The sequence below is a fragment of the Gavialis gangeticus genome, unplaced genomic scaffold (assembly GCF_001723915.1).
Source record: "Gavialis gangeticus isolate Ggan-Ray unplaced genomic scaffold, GavGan_comp1, whole genome shotgun sequence".
Classification (NCBI taxonomy): Eukaryota; Metazoa; Chordata; order Crocodylia; family Gavialidae; genus Gavialis; species Gavialis gangeticus.
The window spans coordinates 43,166,660-43,178,604 of NW_017729029.1; the positions used below are offsets into that span (position 1 = coordinate 43,166,660).

At 48.2% G+C, this 11,945-nt stretch overlaps 1 protein-coding gene across 2 annotated transcripts in view; it reads left to right on the top strand.

Annotated features, from left to right (window-relative positions):
* The first annotated feature begins 10,910 nt into the window (after nt 1–10,910).
* CHIC1 (cysteine rich hydrophobic domain 1) overlaps nt 10,911–11,945 on the top strand; it is a 56,478-nt gene continuing 55,443 nt past the window's right edge. For both annotated transcript variants that reach the window (XM_019521488.1, XM_019521489.1), the window contains exon 1: nt 10,911–11,108. In XM_019521488.1, coding sequence (XP_019377033.1) covers nt 10,948–11,108 — 161 coding nt within the window. In that variant the 5' untranslated portion in view covers nt 10,911–10,947. The remainder of the gene's footprint in view (nt 11,109–11,945) is intronic.

Consider the following 11,945-nt stretch of genomic DNA (forward strand, 5'->3'; position numbering starts at 1 on the left):
GGTGAAGAGGAAGGTATGACAGAATGATACCACACTTACACCATTCTGGAAACAGGCTTCTTGAACTCCTGGAGTTTTCCTGGGAACTATAATAGACAAGTTAGGAATACAATACCATTCTCATTCACTTCCATGTCGAGAATGAAATGGTTACATGCCTGTGCAACATTCTGCAAACTCCCCCTTTAAACGTATAGTACTGGCTTTGTGGTACAGTTTCTTCTACCATACAAAATATTCCATGTTAATCTATATTCTAAAGACAGAAAAATTGCTCTCTCATGTCCACTTTGATCCTTGTGAAAACCAATGAAGTGGTAGAGAAATATACTGAAGTGAATTATCTATGGCTTTGACATTCCCTGATAGTCTTGTTCAGTTCCCAGTAATTACCAGAAAGGGTGCTGAGAAAAATAAACATATTCCCTTTTTTATTGGTTTACCAGTGAGGGTTTTTATGACTGCTATAAACTAAACAGTGAAAAGGAAAATATGCTGTCAATCCTTCTATCAAGATTAAAAAGTTAAATTAAAGAAAAAGTCACTCCCTACTCAGAACTTCCTCATTTTAAGAACACACCATAACATCAGCTCTTCTTTCCCTACTAAGTAGTCAGTCCAGTTTTCTGAATATCTTTGCCTGTGACTCTCTCAGCACTCCTACCTATACTACCCCATTAGACTCCTTGCAGTTCAGTTCAATGATTCTACTTGTAAATTAATCTCTTCTGTAATTAATAACAACCCAGGCTCCCTTTGATTGGATAGTGAATTCCAGATCTGAGTGCTCACCTTCCTGTAGTGGGGCTCAAGGTATTTCAAAAATTTTATATCAGATTTATTCCTGTCAGGCCTATGTACAGAACTGGGATATTCCTTAATGTAAGGATCTCTCATAGCATCACCTGAAGTGGAGAGAATCCTTTGTGATATAACTTATCTTCCATTTTCACTTAAAAAAACTCTGTAAAAGAGGAATAGCTAACCTGACCTCCCATATGCCCCAGTAGCAAATCTCTACTAAGTTTCTTGTGTTCCTCTTTGTTCCTTTCCAATTTGCAATTTCTGTATGCAGTAGTCTGTCCTGCTGCATTATGTCAGGCAATAAACACCATTTTCCCTTTGGTGAAGGAGGTATTTTTGTTGGATTTTAGCAAAAACTTGAGAAAATATTTCAACAGGACTGAAACGAAAGGAACTAGTGAGGAGCCAGTGTAGTTTCCCACTGATATATTAAGTCTGTGCCCACAACAGTTTGATCTGATGGAATAGAGAATCATTATAAAAACTCACAGGGCTTTTTTCTCCATGACTCCTCTGGGAGTGAACTTTCAAGACAGAACAGATCAGCCAAAGTATTACTCTTGTCTATGGGTAAGAAAGAAATCATTTGTGCCTTTCTCCCCACCCTTTATTAAATTATCCTTGTTTGAAAAATGTTAAATTTGGGCTCTTGACTTGTCTGTACAAGGGAATGAAATTCCTTTCTATTAAGGGGTGAAAGAGGTCTTAAAAAACCTATCTTATAATTTGTTACCAGTCACTGCTTCCAAATGAGGTGGGATTTCCTCCGAAGTATGCACTCAGCATGAGGGGTGGGTATCCCACATCATTCTGTGCTGCCAGGCTGTGAGTACCATAGGACTCTTCCTACAGTGCTAGGTGACGTGTAGCAGAAAGTAGCTACATCTATCCTAAAAGATGTTATGCTTCCTGTACTTTCAATTCTGCCCCTCCTGGATGATAAAGCCCTGGATCTCAGCACAACACCACCTGGAATCATGACAATCAGGCATGGTACAAGGGCAGCTGTAAAATATGAAATTATGCTAGCAAGTTATGTTGACACTAGAGCATGTGATTATTACAAAACAGAAAGTGGATGCATGCCAGAGTTTAAACAGGGTGGTGACATCCAGGCACCCTTTATCTGAGTGCAATAGAAGGAAAAACAAGAGCTAGTACAAAGCACTGAAGGAATACAGATGCTCAACCACCAAAATAATTCAGAGCACAGACATGCACACAGATATCACTACACCATAAGTGGCTCCAGTGTAAATCATCCCAGCATGATGATTGCATGCAGAGGCTTTTTTGATAGCATGGTTTTAAAAAAATGCAATAATGAAAAAGTAATTTCATAGATTTCATAGACATTAGGACTGGAAGGGACCTTGGAAGATCATCGAGTCCAGCCCCCCACCCAAAGGGCAGGAAGTCAGCTGGGGTCATAGGATCCCAGCAAGATAAGCATCCAATTTGCTCTTGAAGGTGCTCAATGTAGGTGCTTGAACCACCTCCGATGGCAGGCTGTTCCAGACCTTGGGGGCTCGGACAGTAAAGAAATTCTTCCTTATGTCCAACCTGAAACGGTCTTGCAGTAGTTTCTGACCGTTCGACCTCGTCATCCCTTGGGGCGCTCTGGTGAACAAAAGTTCCCCCAGGTACTGGTGGTCACCCCTGATAAACTTATAGGTGGCCATCAGATCACCCCTGAGCCTGTGCTTTTCCAGGCTAAAGAGCCCCACGGCTCTCAGCCTGTCATCGTAAGGTCTGCTTTCCTGACCTCTGATCATGCGCATGGCTCTTCTCTGGACTCTCTCAAGCTTCTCCACATCCTTTTTGAATTGCGGAGCCCAAAACTGGACGCAGTACTCCAGCTGCAGCCTCACCAAGGCCGAGTACAAGGGGAGAATGACGTCCCGGGATTTGCTTGAGAAGCAGTTATGGATGCAAGCCAGCGTTTTGGTCGCTTTACTAGCTGCAGCATCACGTTGCAGGCTCATATTCATCTTGTGGTCAATGATGACCCCCAAGTCTCTTTCTTCCGTAGTGCTAGCCAGTGTAGCACTGCTGAGCCTATAAGGATGCTGTAGGTTTTGCCTCCCAAAGTGGAGAACCTTGCGTTTTTCAGTGTTAAACACCATCAGATTCTCGTCCGCCCATTTCCTGAGCCTGTCCAGGTCAGCCTGGATCTGCCTCCTGTCTTCAGGTGTGAATGCTTTGCCCCAAAGTTTGGTGTCATCGGCAAACTTGGGCAGTCCACTTCTGACTCCAGTGTCACCCTGCCCCCACCTGGCACCTGCATGGCAGCTGCCCAGGTGCAGCACAGTTCGACAGGGCACTGTGCACTGTCTGGGAGCTGTGGCTGCTGGGGCTGAGTGGTGCCAGGCTCTGTCTGACATGTGGAGCCACCCCAGCTCCCAGACAGCACACAGCACCCTGTTGAACCACGCTGCACTCACACCGTGGGGCAGCTGCCGTTTAGGTGCCAGGCAGGGGGTTCATCCCCGCTGCCCCCCACTGCCCCACACTGCATGAGGGGGCACTGCCACGAGCCCTCAGAGGCCCTGATCGCTGCTGCTGAAGCCGGTGAGTGTGGGTTTTTTTGGGTTTTTTAAGTGCTGGGAGGCTGGGACTGGGCAGGGGATGGGGCTGGGCAGGGAAGCCATGGGGGCTTCTCCCGTGGTTCACCACACTGGGGCAGAGACAGGCACAGCCAGAGGATCCACAGGAGAACCTGCAGCCACCCATCTGTCCCTGCCTCTCCCCTGCTGATCCAAATCTCCAAAACAGCATTGAAACTCCGAAACAGATTTGATCAAATCGAAACAGAACAGTGATCTGAAACACCAACACAAAACACTGTCCTCCAAAATGGCCAAATCCAAAACCAAAATGAAGCAGCCGTTTCACACAGCCCTAATAAATTGCACTATTACATACTCTCTATTAATCAGTAGCTACAATGAAACACCAAGGAAGCATTTTCAAAACATGTACCTTGGATAGTAGCATGAAGGGTGCTGACTGTCACCTTGAGATGACATGGAGTTATATTATTCACCCTATATTCTCTGAACTTTTAATATCGGTGGCGGTTACTTATCCCAAGAAAGAGGGAAGAGTAAGGGAAATTCCATTGACTCTTGAATTGGACTTTGACTTTAATTTACTAAAGCATAAAGCATTAAGTAAAGAGCATTTTAAATTCCTTTTTTTTCACTAGAAAGACTTTGCTTCCTATATAAAACTCAAAAGAATGATACATAGACTGTAAACAGCACTTTTGCATTGTTGTGTTTGTACAGGGCCAAGTCAAATGAGGCTATGGCCTCTGGAACCCAGCATAATGCAAACAACAATATAATCAATGATCCTCCCCCATTCAAGTGGCCTACCCTGCCTTTCTTTCACTTTAAATAATCTCCTGAATCTTTCCCAAATAGGTAAAAAATATAAAAATAACAATACTTCCAAATACAGAGTACAGTAAACTAGAGTTTAAGGATGAACAAGGTACTTAAAAAGTAAACACATTACAACCCTAGGAAGTTGAGTTGATGTTCAGTTAAAAAAACAAACACATCCTCCATATAGGTCTGAAAATACATAGTTAAGAAACATAAACTACCTTCATTATATCCTGTGGTGAGGCCATGCAATAACCATGTAATTGTAGTGTTTGTAGTTCCAGATTAGAATAGACTGATTTAAAAAAGGATTAACTTCCTTTCTGGTGTCACTGATGAGAAGAGCACAGGGTTTTTCAGTACCTTAGCATGTCTGCTTGTTTATAAGCTGTAATCTGCATACCTAAACTATAAAAGTATGCAGAATATGTACACCTGCCTTATATATATATATATTACACACTTCAATATACTACACCAGGGGTCAGCAACCCCCCAGCACACGTGCCAAGTGTGGCATGAAAGGCCATTTTGTTTATCACACCACGGCCAGCCCCAGCTCTGCGTAGCTGCTGCCAGCGACAGAGCCTGGGCTGCTCCCAGCAGGGCTTTCAGCATCTCACCTGCCTGCTGGGAGCAGCTCAGGCTCCCGGCTGGCAGCAGCTACCCAGAGCCGGGTTTGCAGCCAGCCTGGGCTCTGGGAAGCTGCAGCAAGCAGCAGGCAGGCTGCAAACAGCTGCGCTGGGCTCCACAGCCCCGGCAGCAGCTCTTTGCTGGTGGTGACTGCACAGGCACCTTGGGGTGGGCTGCGCTGCCCCGCTGTCTGCCCTGAGGTGTGCGTGCAGTTGCCACCAGCATGGATCTGATGCCAGAGCTGTGGAGCCTGGCGGAGCTGTTTGCAGCCTGCCCGCTGCTTGCTGCAGCTGCCCAGAGCTCAGGCTGGCTGCAAACAGCTGCGCCGGGCTCTGGAACCCTGCCATCACCTCTGTGCCAGGAGTGGGGGAGAGACCAGGGCTGCACTGCCTCAGGACCCTCTCCCACTTCCCGCTCCGATGCGCGGGTACACGCGCCGGTATGGAGCTGATGCCAGAGGCCAGCACAGCTATTCGGAGCCTCCCTGCTGCAGTCGGCCCCAGCTCTAGGGAGCTGCTGCCAGCTGGGAGCCCAGGCTGCTCCCTGCAGTTAGCTGGGATGCTGCAAGCCCTGCTGGGAGCATCCCGGGCTCCAGAAGCTACCCAGAGCTGGGGTAACTGCTGACAGCCACACAACCCAAGCTGGGGGGGCAGGGGCTTTGGGTGGAGGGCAAGCGGCAGTAGGGCTAGGGGGGCAGGGGCTTTGGGTGGGGGCAAGGGGCACAAGCAGGGCATCCTGCCATGTACCCTTTGCCCTTTGTTTTTCTGCCATGCTGGCACTCCGGCACCTTCCGAGGTAGGCATTGTGGTGTTTTACGGCACTCCAACCAAAAAACGTTGCCTATGCCTGTACTACACATTGAAGTGTAATATTGCAATACTAGGTAGGTGTTGTCAGCTGTCAAGTGGGAATCAGAAATTAATGGTGTTACAAACCTTCTGACCTGGGAAATACTTCTGTCAATCCTGTCATAAAACACTCATCTACTGGTTCAAAGTAATATCAGAGACAGAAACACCACTGCAAGATGGGCAATACCAACAGAGTATTTAATTATGTACAGTCTTGACAAAGTCAAGCAATGCATAGCAAGCATTGCAGTGAAGTGAGCAAAGGGAGAAAGCAATTAGTTTCCTTTAACTTAATTAGCATTCTGCAGGTACTGGGCTGGAAACACATAACTAAGGACAGCATTTTTAAACTGTTTCACTGATTGTCTTGAAACACTTCCAAAGCTTTTTCTTCTGCTCAGCAATAGCTTACATACAGGCTGGGACAGCAATGCCAGCTCTTTTCTTCCAGAGGGGGCATGGTGGCCAAAAAGACAGCAGGGTTACATCACATGTAGTTATATTTTCAATAGCACCACCAGTCCTTAACTTCCTTGCAAACAGTTCACAAGAGCTGCCAAAGACCTAATCCTATAGTACAAATGCATTGTACCAGCTTTCCTCGTTTTTTCCCTGGGCAGTGCTTTTTGTGCTATGACTAACAGATAGTTATTTGTGTCTTTTGACTTTGGGGCTAGCTAACAGACAAAAAAGTTTGTGTTTAGCTCACCTTATTTTATTATAACTTTGACCTCATTGTGCAGCTGGTACTAAAATAAAGGTCAGTATCTTACCAGCATTCCTGGATATCACATCTTTGTTACAAAACTATTTCAAGGTTTCTTTCAAAGGACTGTGATAGTAAGGTAGGATAAGTAAAACACACAAAACCCTACCCCTAGAAACTTCACTGCTTGTACACTTGGGGCATATCGCCACGAGTGATTTGCATTGCTACAAACCTGCCTGTGGGGCTGCAAACCAGAAGTGCCACACATGCATGCATTCGCTGTGCTGCTAATTTGCCACAGGTTTTTTTGACACCGGGAGATCTTGGTGTAAAAAAAAAGCGCAACAAAAAAACCAGCACAGCATATGTGACTGCAGCATGCACTGCCGGTAACTGGAGCCTGGCTGTCCAGAGTCATGCTCTGGTTGTCAGCCAGGCTCCACGTGCCTGGATTGTCACCACTGCAGCCCCAGGAGGCCCCTAGGGCCCCAGGCAAAGCTCTGAGGCCAGCCCAGGTGCTGGCCCCAGCCTCCCCTACCCCTCCCAGGACAATTTGCTCCATGCCAGAGCACGGGTGCAGGGGCATGCCCAGGGACATGCCCATACTGTTTTAATTCAGTTTTCGTGGCATTCATTTTCAAACAGGACATATCTCTTTCATCTTCAACAAAAGTTAGTTGACATCGCCTGCCATATAAAGCATTTCTTTCTGGTTTGTCTGTGCCAAATATCCATTACTTGCCTGTGCGAAGAAGAAATCTGGCAAGAGTAGGAGATCAATTGATCAAACAATCCAAAACATAAAACTTTCCATGTTTTTTAAAAAAATACATCCTTCTAGAAATAATCTTATGTATGAAGAAAACTTTCCAAACATGAATGATTACATCACTGTTTTCATGAACAAGCAGTGAGACAGCTCAACACTTGCTTCTATAAAGGCAGGGCTGTGTGGCACCTTATAGGCTAGGGACCGGCAAATCTCAGCGCACATGCTGGAGCATGGCATGTGAAGACATTTTGCTTGTCACTCCAGCACTCAGGGTGGATGGCAGGGGAGCCACAAGGGGCCCAATCCCTTTTCCGTCCCGTCTGTTGCCAGCAGTGAGTCAGGTGAGGGTTCCGCAGACACTGGTGCAGCTGCTTGCAGCCTCCACGCCACCTGCTGCAAGCAGCCCAGACTCTATGGCAGGCTCCAGGGGCCTGTCCAGAGCCCAAGTCAGCTGCAGTAGGCAGCCAGGGCAAGCGCTGCACCGGGGTCTGTGGAGCCTCAGCCCAGCTCGGTGTTGGTGATGGGTGCATTCGCATCTTGGGGCAGGTGGCAAGGAAGGAGCCAAGGCTGCACTGCCACGAGAAGGATCAGGCCTTTCGCAGCTCCCCTGCCATTTGCCCCTGGCACACCAACATCTTACAAGTAGACCTTGTGGGGGGGTTTGGCACTTTGACAAAACATGTTGCAAACCCATTACAGACTAAGTTGTTCAGAGAGGCATGAGCTTTTGTAGGCTACAGCCTACTTCATCAGTAGGCCATAGCCCAGGGGCGGGCAAAATGCAGCCTGCGGGCTGGATGTGGCCTGCCAGGCCATTCTATCCAGCCTGCGGGGGCCCTAAAAAACTTAGAAAATTCATATTTATTTGCCCCTGGCTGCCTGTCATGCAGCCCTCAATGGCTTGCCAAAACTCAGTAAGCAGTCCTCCACCTGAAATAACTGCCCGCCCCTGCCACAGCATATAGATTAGCTCATGCTTTTCTGAACAAGTTAGTCTACAAGAGGATGGGCAAAGTGGAAGATCTGGCCAGCAGCTAGACTCCATTTCCCAGCAGCCTCTGCCCACATCACTCGGGTCAGTTACCCTGGAGACCTGGAGAGTGGCAGGACCGTGACAGCGTGGGGCCAGGGTTTCCACAAGAGACTGGCCCCAGCAGTGCTGGCAGAGCACCGGGCTGGCTGGGAAGCTGCTCCAGGGCTGGGGTCTTGCAGTGCTGACAGTGTGGTCCAGAGCCAAGGCAGAGCCGTGATCCCCTGCCTGCATGCCTCTGCCCAGGGCATGAATTTCTGATTCATTTAGTCTGTAAGGTGCATCTCTACCCTGCTTTCTACCCAGATCTCGTCACTTCTACCTGTCCTGCCTGGGAAAACTCCCAAGAGGAAAGGACAGCCAGCTGATCTAATTCAGTGAGAATAAAACTTTTCACTAAATGTTGCTACCAAGGGCTCCTTCTTTTTATATATTAGCCTCTGGTTTGCCACAGGTATCTAGTGCACTGATCAAGTCCTGCATTCTTCGATTCACAAATTACATGCTGTGATGCATTTGGCTGGGAACAACCACTCAGGCTCCTTTTTAGACTCTTTCCTCTGTATCTTTCATCCCCTCTGAACTCTGCCTTGCCCTGCAAACTCCTTCTCTCAGCTCACCCTTAAAGTTATCCCAACAGATGTTCTGCATCCATAGAGCTTCTGCAAGCTTTAGCATCTCTCCTTTGGATAAACCGTCTTGCTGGCAGTCTGTTAACGATCCTTGCTGTGGCCCTTTCTCCTCCTGACCATTACCATTTAACCAGACTCTGTCTAAACGTTTCAGTCTATGCAAGTAAAAGTGGTGGTTTAAAGGAAATATGTAGCACACCTGGACTCTCTTGGATGTAGCACACCCAAACCTCTCTAATAGAGACAGCCACTCTCATCAAGTAGGGAACTTACTGGCAAATGTACCTTGAAAAAAGTAAGAATAAGCTATACTAGTGGTTCTCAAACTCTTTAGGCTTAAGGCACTCCTCATTAGCTCAAGATCTTCTTGGAAAATGCCAGCTCTTAGTTTTGTTTGCTTGGAGAAAATGAAGAGTGCAATTCTTCTGTTGCAAAGGACTCAGAAAGACCACAGCAGGACAGAAGGGGTATAATGCTGTGCATCCCTCTTTGAAATCTTTAGGTTCACTTTGCAAATTGTGTTTGCACCCCTCACAGTGCTCCTGTTGTGGCACTCTTGAAAGCCTCTCAAGGCACCCTGCGGTGCTGCAGCTGCCTGGCTGAGAATCATGGAGCTTTACACACATTATCCACGGCTGAGACCTGAACTGCTGCAGAAAAAGCCCTGGTTGAGCCATAACCTGCTCAGTAACTTCCCAAAGGCCTGTAATGGGCTACGCTTTGGCTCTTGGGAGGGACATGAAGCAACCCATAGGCCAGTGCCAGATTATGACACGCTGAGGCCCTAAACATTTTAAGAAGCCCTATGTGATAAAAATAATCCAATGTATGTATATTTTTGTGATATTAGAACTAAAATGTCCATACAGGCAACCCCCACTTAATTGGCATTAAGCAAAAGCAAAAAGTATTTAATGATCCAAGATGATGACTGCAAGTGTTTTCAATGACCCAAGACGCCGACTGCAAGCGTAATATCGAAACTCGCTAAGCACTAAGTGAAATCAGATATCCATTTAAAACAAGCGTTACAGCACTAAGCCAAACAGTGCTAAGCGGGGGTTGTCTGTATTAAGAGTCATTTCCCCATATCTCCTTTATCTACCAGCTGATTACAGGCAGTCCTTGGACACAATTGGTTCCTGAAAACCCCATCTCAAGTTGAAACATTGTAACTTGGAACCGATTTTCCCCATACGAAACAATGTTATAAATGTAGGATTGGTTCCTGAACCAGGGCCCGATACACTATTTTCACCAAAAATAATCTAGAATTTTGTACTCAATGAATTACAGATGAGTAATAGCCATATTAATGTATTTATATTGTAAATAGCAATCGCATTGATTTGGAAGGACTTCTTTGAGGTGACTTTGCTGGACTTCTTGAAAGGCTCTTGGTTGGACTTTTTGAAGGGTTCTTGGCTGGAGTCTTCTCAGGAGTCTTGTCTGCTTTCTTAAAGAAAGTGGCCAAGGAAATTTGGACAGGTGTTCTCCAGGGAGATGGGCAATGCAGAAAACTTGTTCACTGACATGGCATTGAGTTGGATCAAGCGTTGTAAAGTCAAAACTGACATCAGAAAGTTGAAACAGGGTGTCAGTTTATAAGCGTTGTAAATGGGAAACCTTGTAATTCAAAACATTTAAGTCGAGGACTGCCTGTATCATAAAACCTGATATTAAGGTGGAGGTTTTTTCTTATTTAGATGCCCCCTCATATTGTGAGGCCCTGAGCTGTTGCTTTCGTAGCTTAAGCCTAAACCCAGCACAATGTCCGGTGCTGCTGCTGGATGCGCCTCAGGTGCAAGGGCTGCCCCAGGCTGCCAGGAGAGGGGTGAAGCTTCTTGCTCCCCAGAGTCAGCCCTCAGCCTGCCACAGGCACCCCTACCCTGGGGGGCTGTGGGGAAGGGGGAGGGGCTCTCTCCAGCCAGTGCTGCAAGGATGAAATCGCCTAACCTCCACCTTCCTGTCCCTCCACTGAGAGAAACTAAGACAGAGTTCCCCCTGCATCGCATGCGCCGCACCACCCCACTGCGCATGCGCGGCACCGTCTCCCTCCTCCTCCTCCGCCCCTCTCTTTCCCCAGCCGCGCCTGCGCACTGGGGGCTCGGCGGGGTGGGGGGCATGAGCGTGTTGCTCCCCAACATGGCGGACTTCGACACGATCTACGAGCTGGAGGAGGAGGAGGAGCCCGAGCCCGAGCCCGTGGTGAGGAGCCAGGAGCTGCCGCGGCCCCGCGACGCGCCGGATCCCGTGGCGGTGCGGGGCGCCGGGCACATCACTGTGTAAGGAGTGCGGGGCGCCGGCGCGGGGCGGGCGGGACAGCCGAGCCGCCCTTTGCCTCCGCGGCGCTGCTGGGGCCGCCCCGGGAGGCGGTGGCTGTGGGGGAAGGCAGCGGGAGCCCGAGCAGTGCTGGACCCCTCCCCGCCGGTGCCAGGTCGCCCCCTGAGGGCCTGTCCGTCCCTGTGCTTCTCCTCCCCGTGCCTTTCCAAACGAGAGAGAAATCCCACCCCCATGGGACGTAGCTTAAAAAAGGGATGCAGCAGACATCTCCTCAAGGTGGGAACGGGCTCTGCCCACATCTTGGGAGCTCTCCTGAAGCAGTGCCAGCCTTTCCGGGATCCACCTCTGATGTCTGGGCGATAAGAAATCTGCCCCCCCCCCCGCATAGTGCTATTGGGGGTAATTCTTGACAAGTATTTGTCTTGCCAGTCCATCTCCTCGAGTTGTGTATGTAACCTGCGTGCGTGCGTTTATCACGATGGTGTGGGAAAGGGGATTGGTGGTAGGAGAATAGCCTTGACTTCGTCGTCTAGTCACGTGAGGTGCGGCAGGAGCCACTGATTTTTAGCCGGTGTTCTCGCATCTTGACACACCTCCTCAAACTAACGCAAAGAGCTAAGGAATAATACTGTAAGAGCAGGCCATTGAATGAGAAGACTGAGTTGATAATTCTGACGCCCTAGTAAATGAGGACTTACTCTGCTTTTTACATCGACGTATCAGTTCTGGATTTCTGTCCCTTTCAGATCAGATGGCCGCTTGTTTTGAAAGCTGTTCCTTTTGAAAATGACCTGCTCAGGTTGCCAAGAGGGCACATGTCACCCTGGGACTTGTTTGTT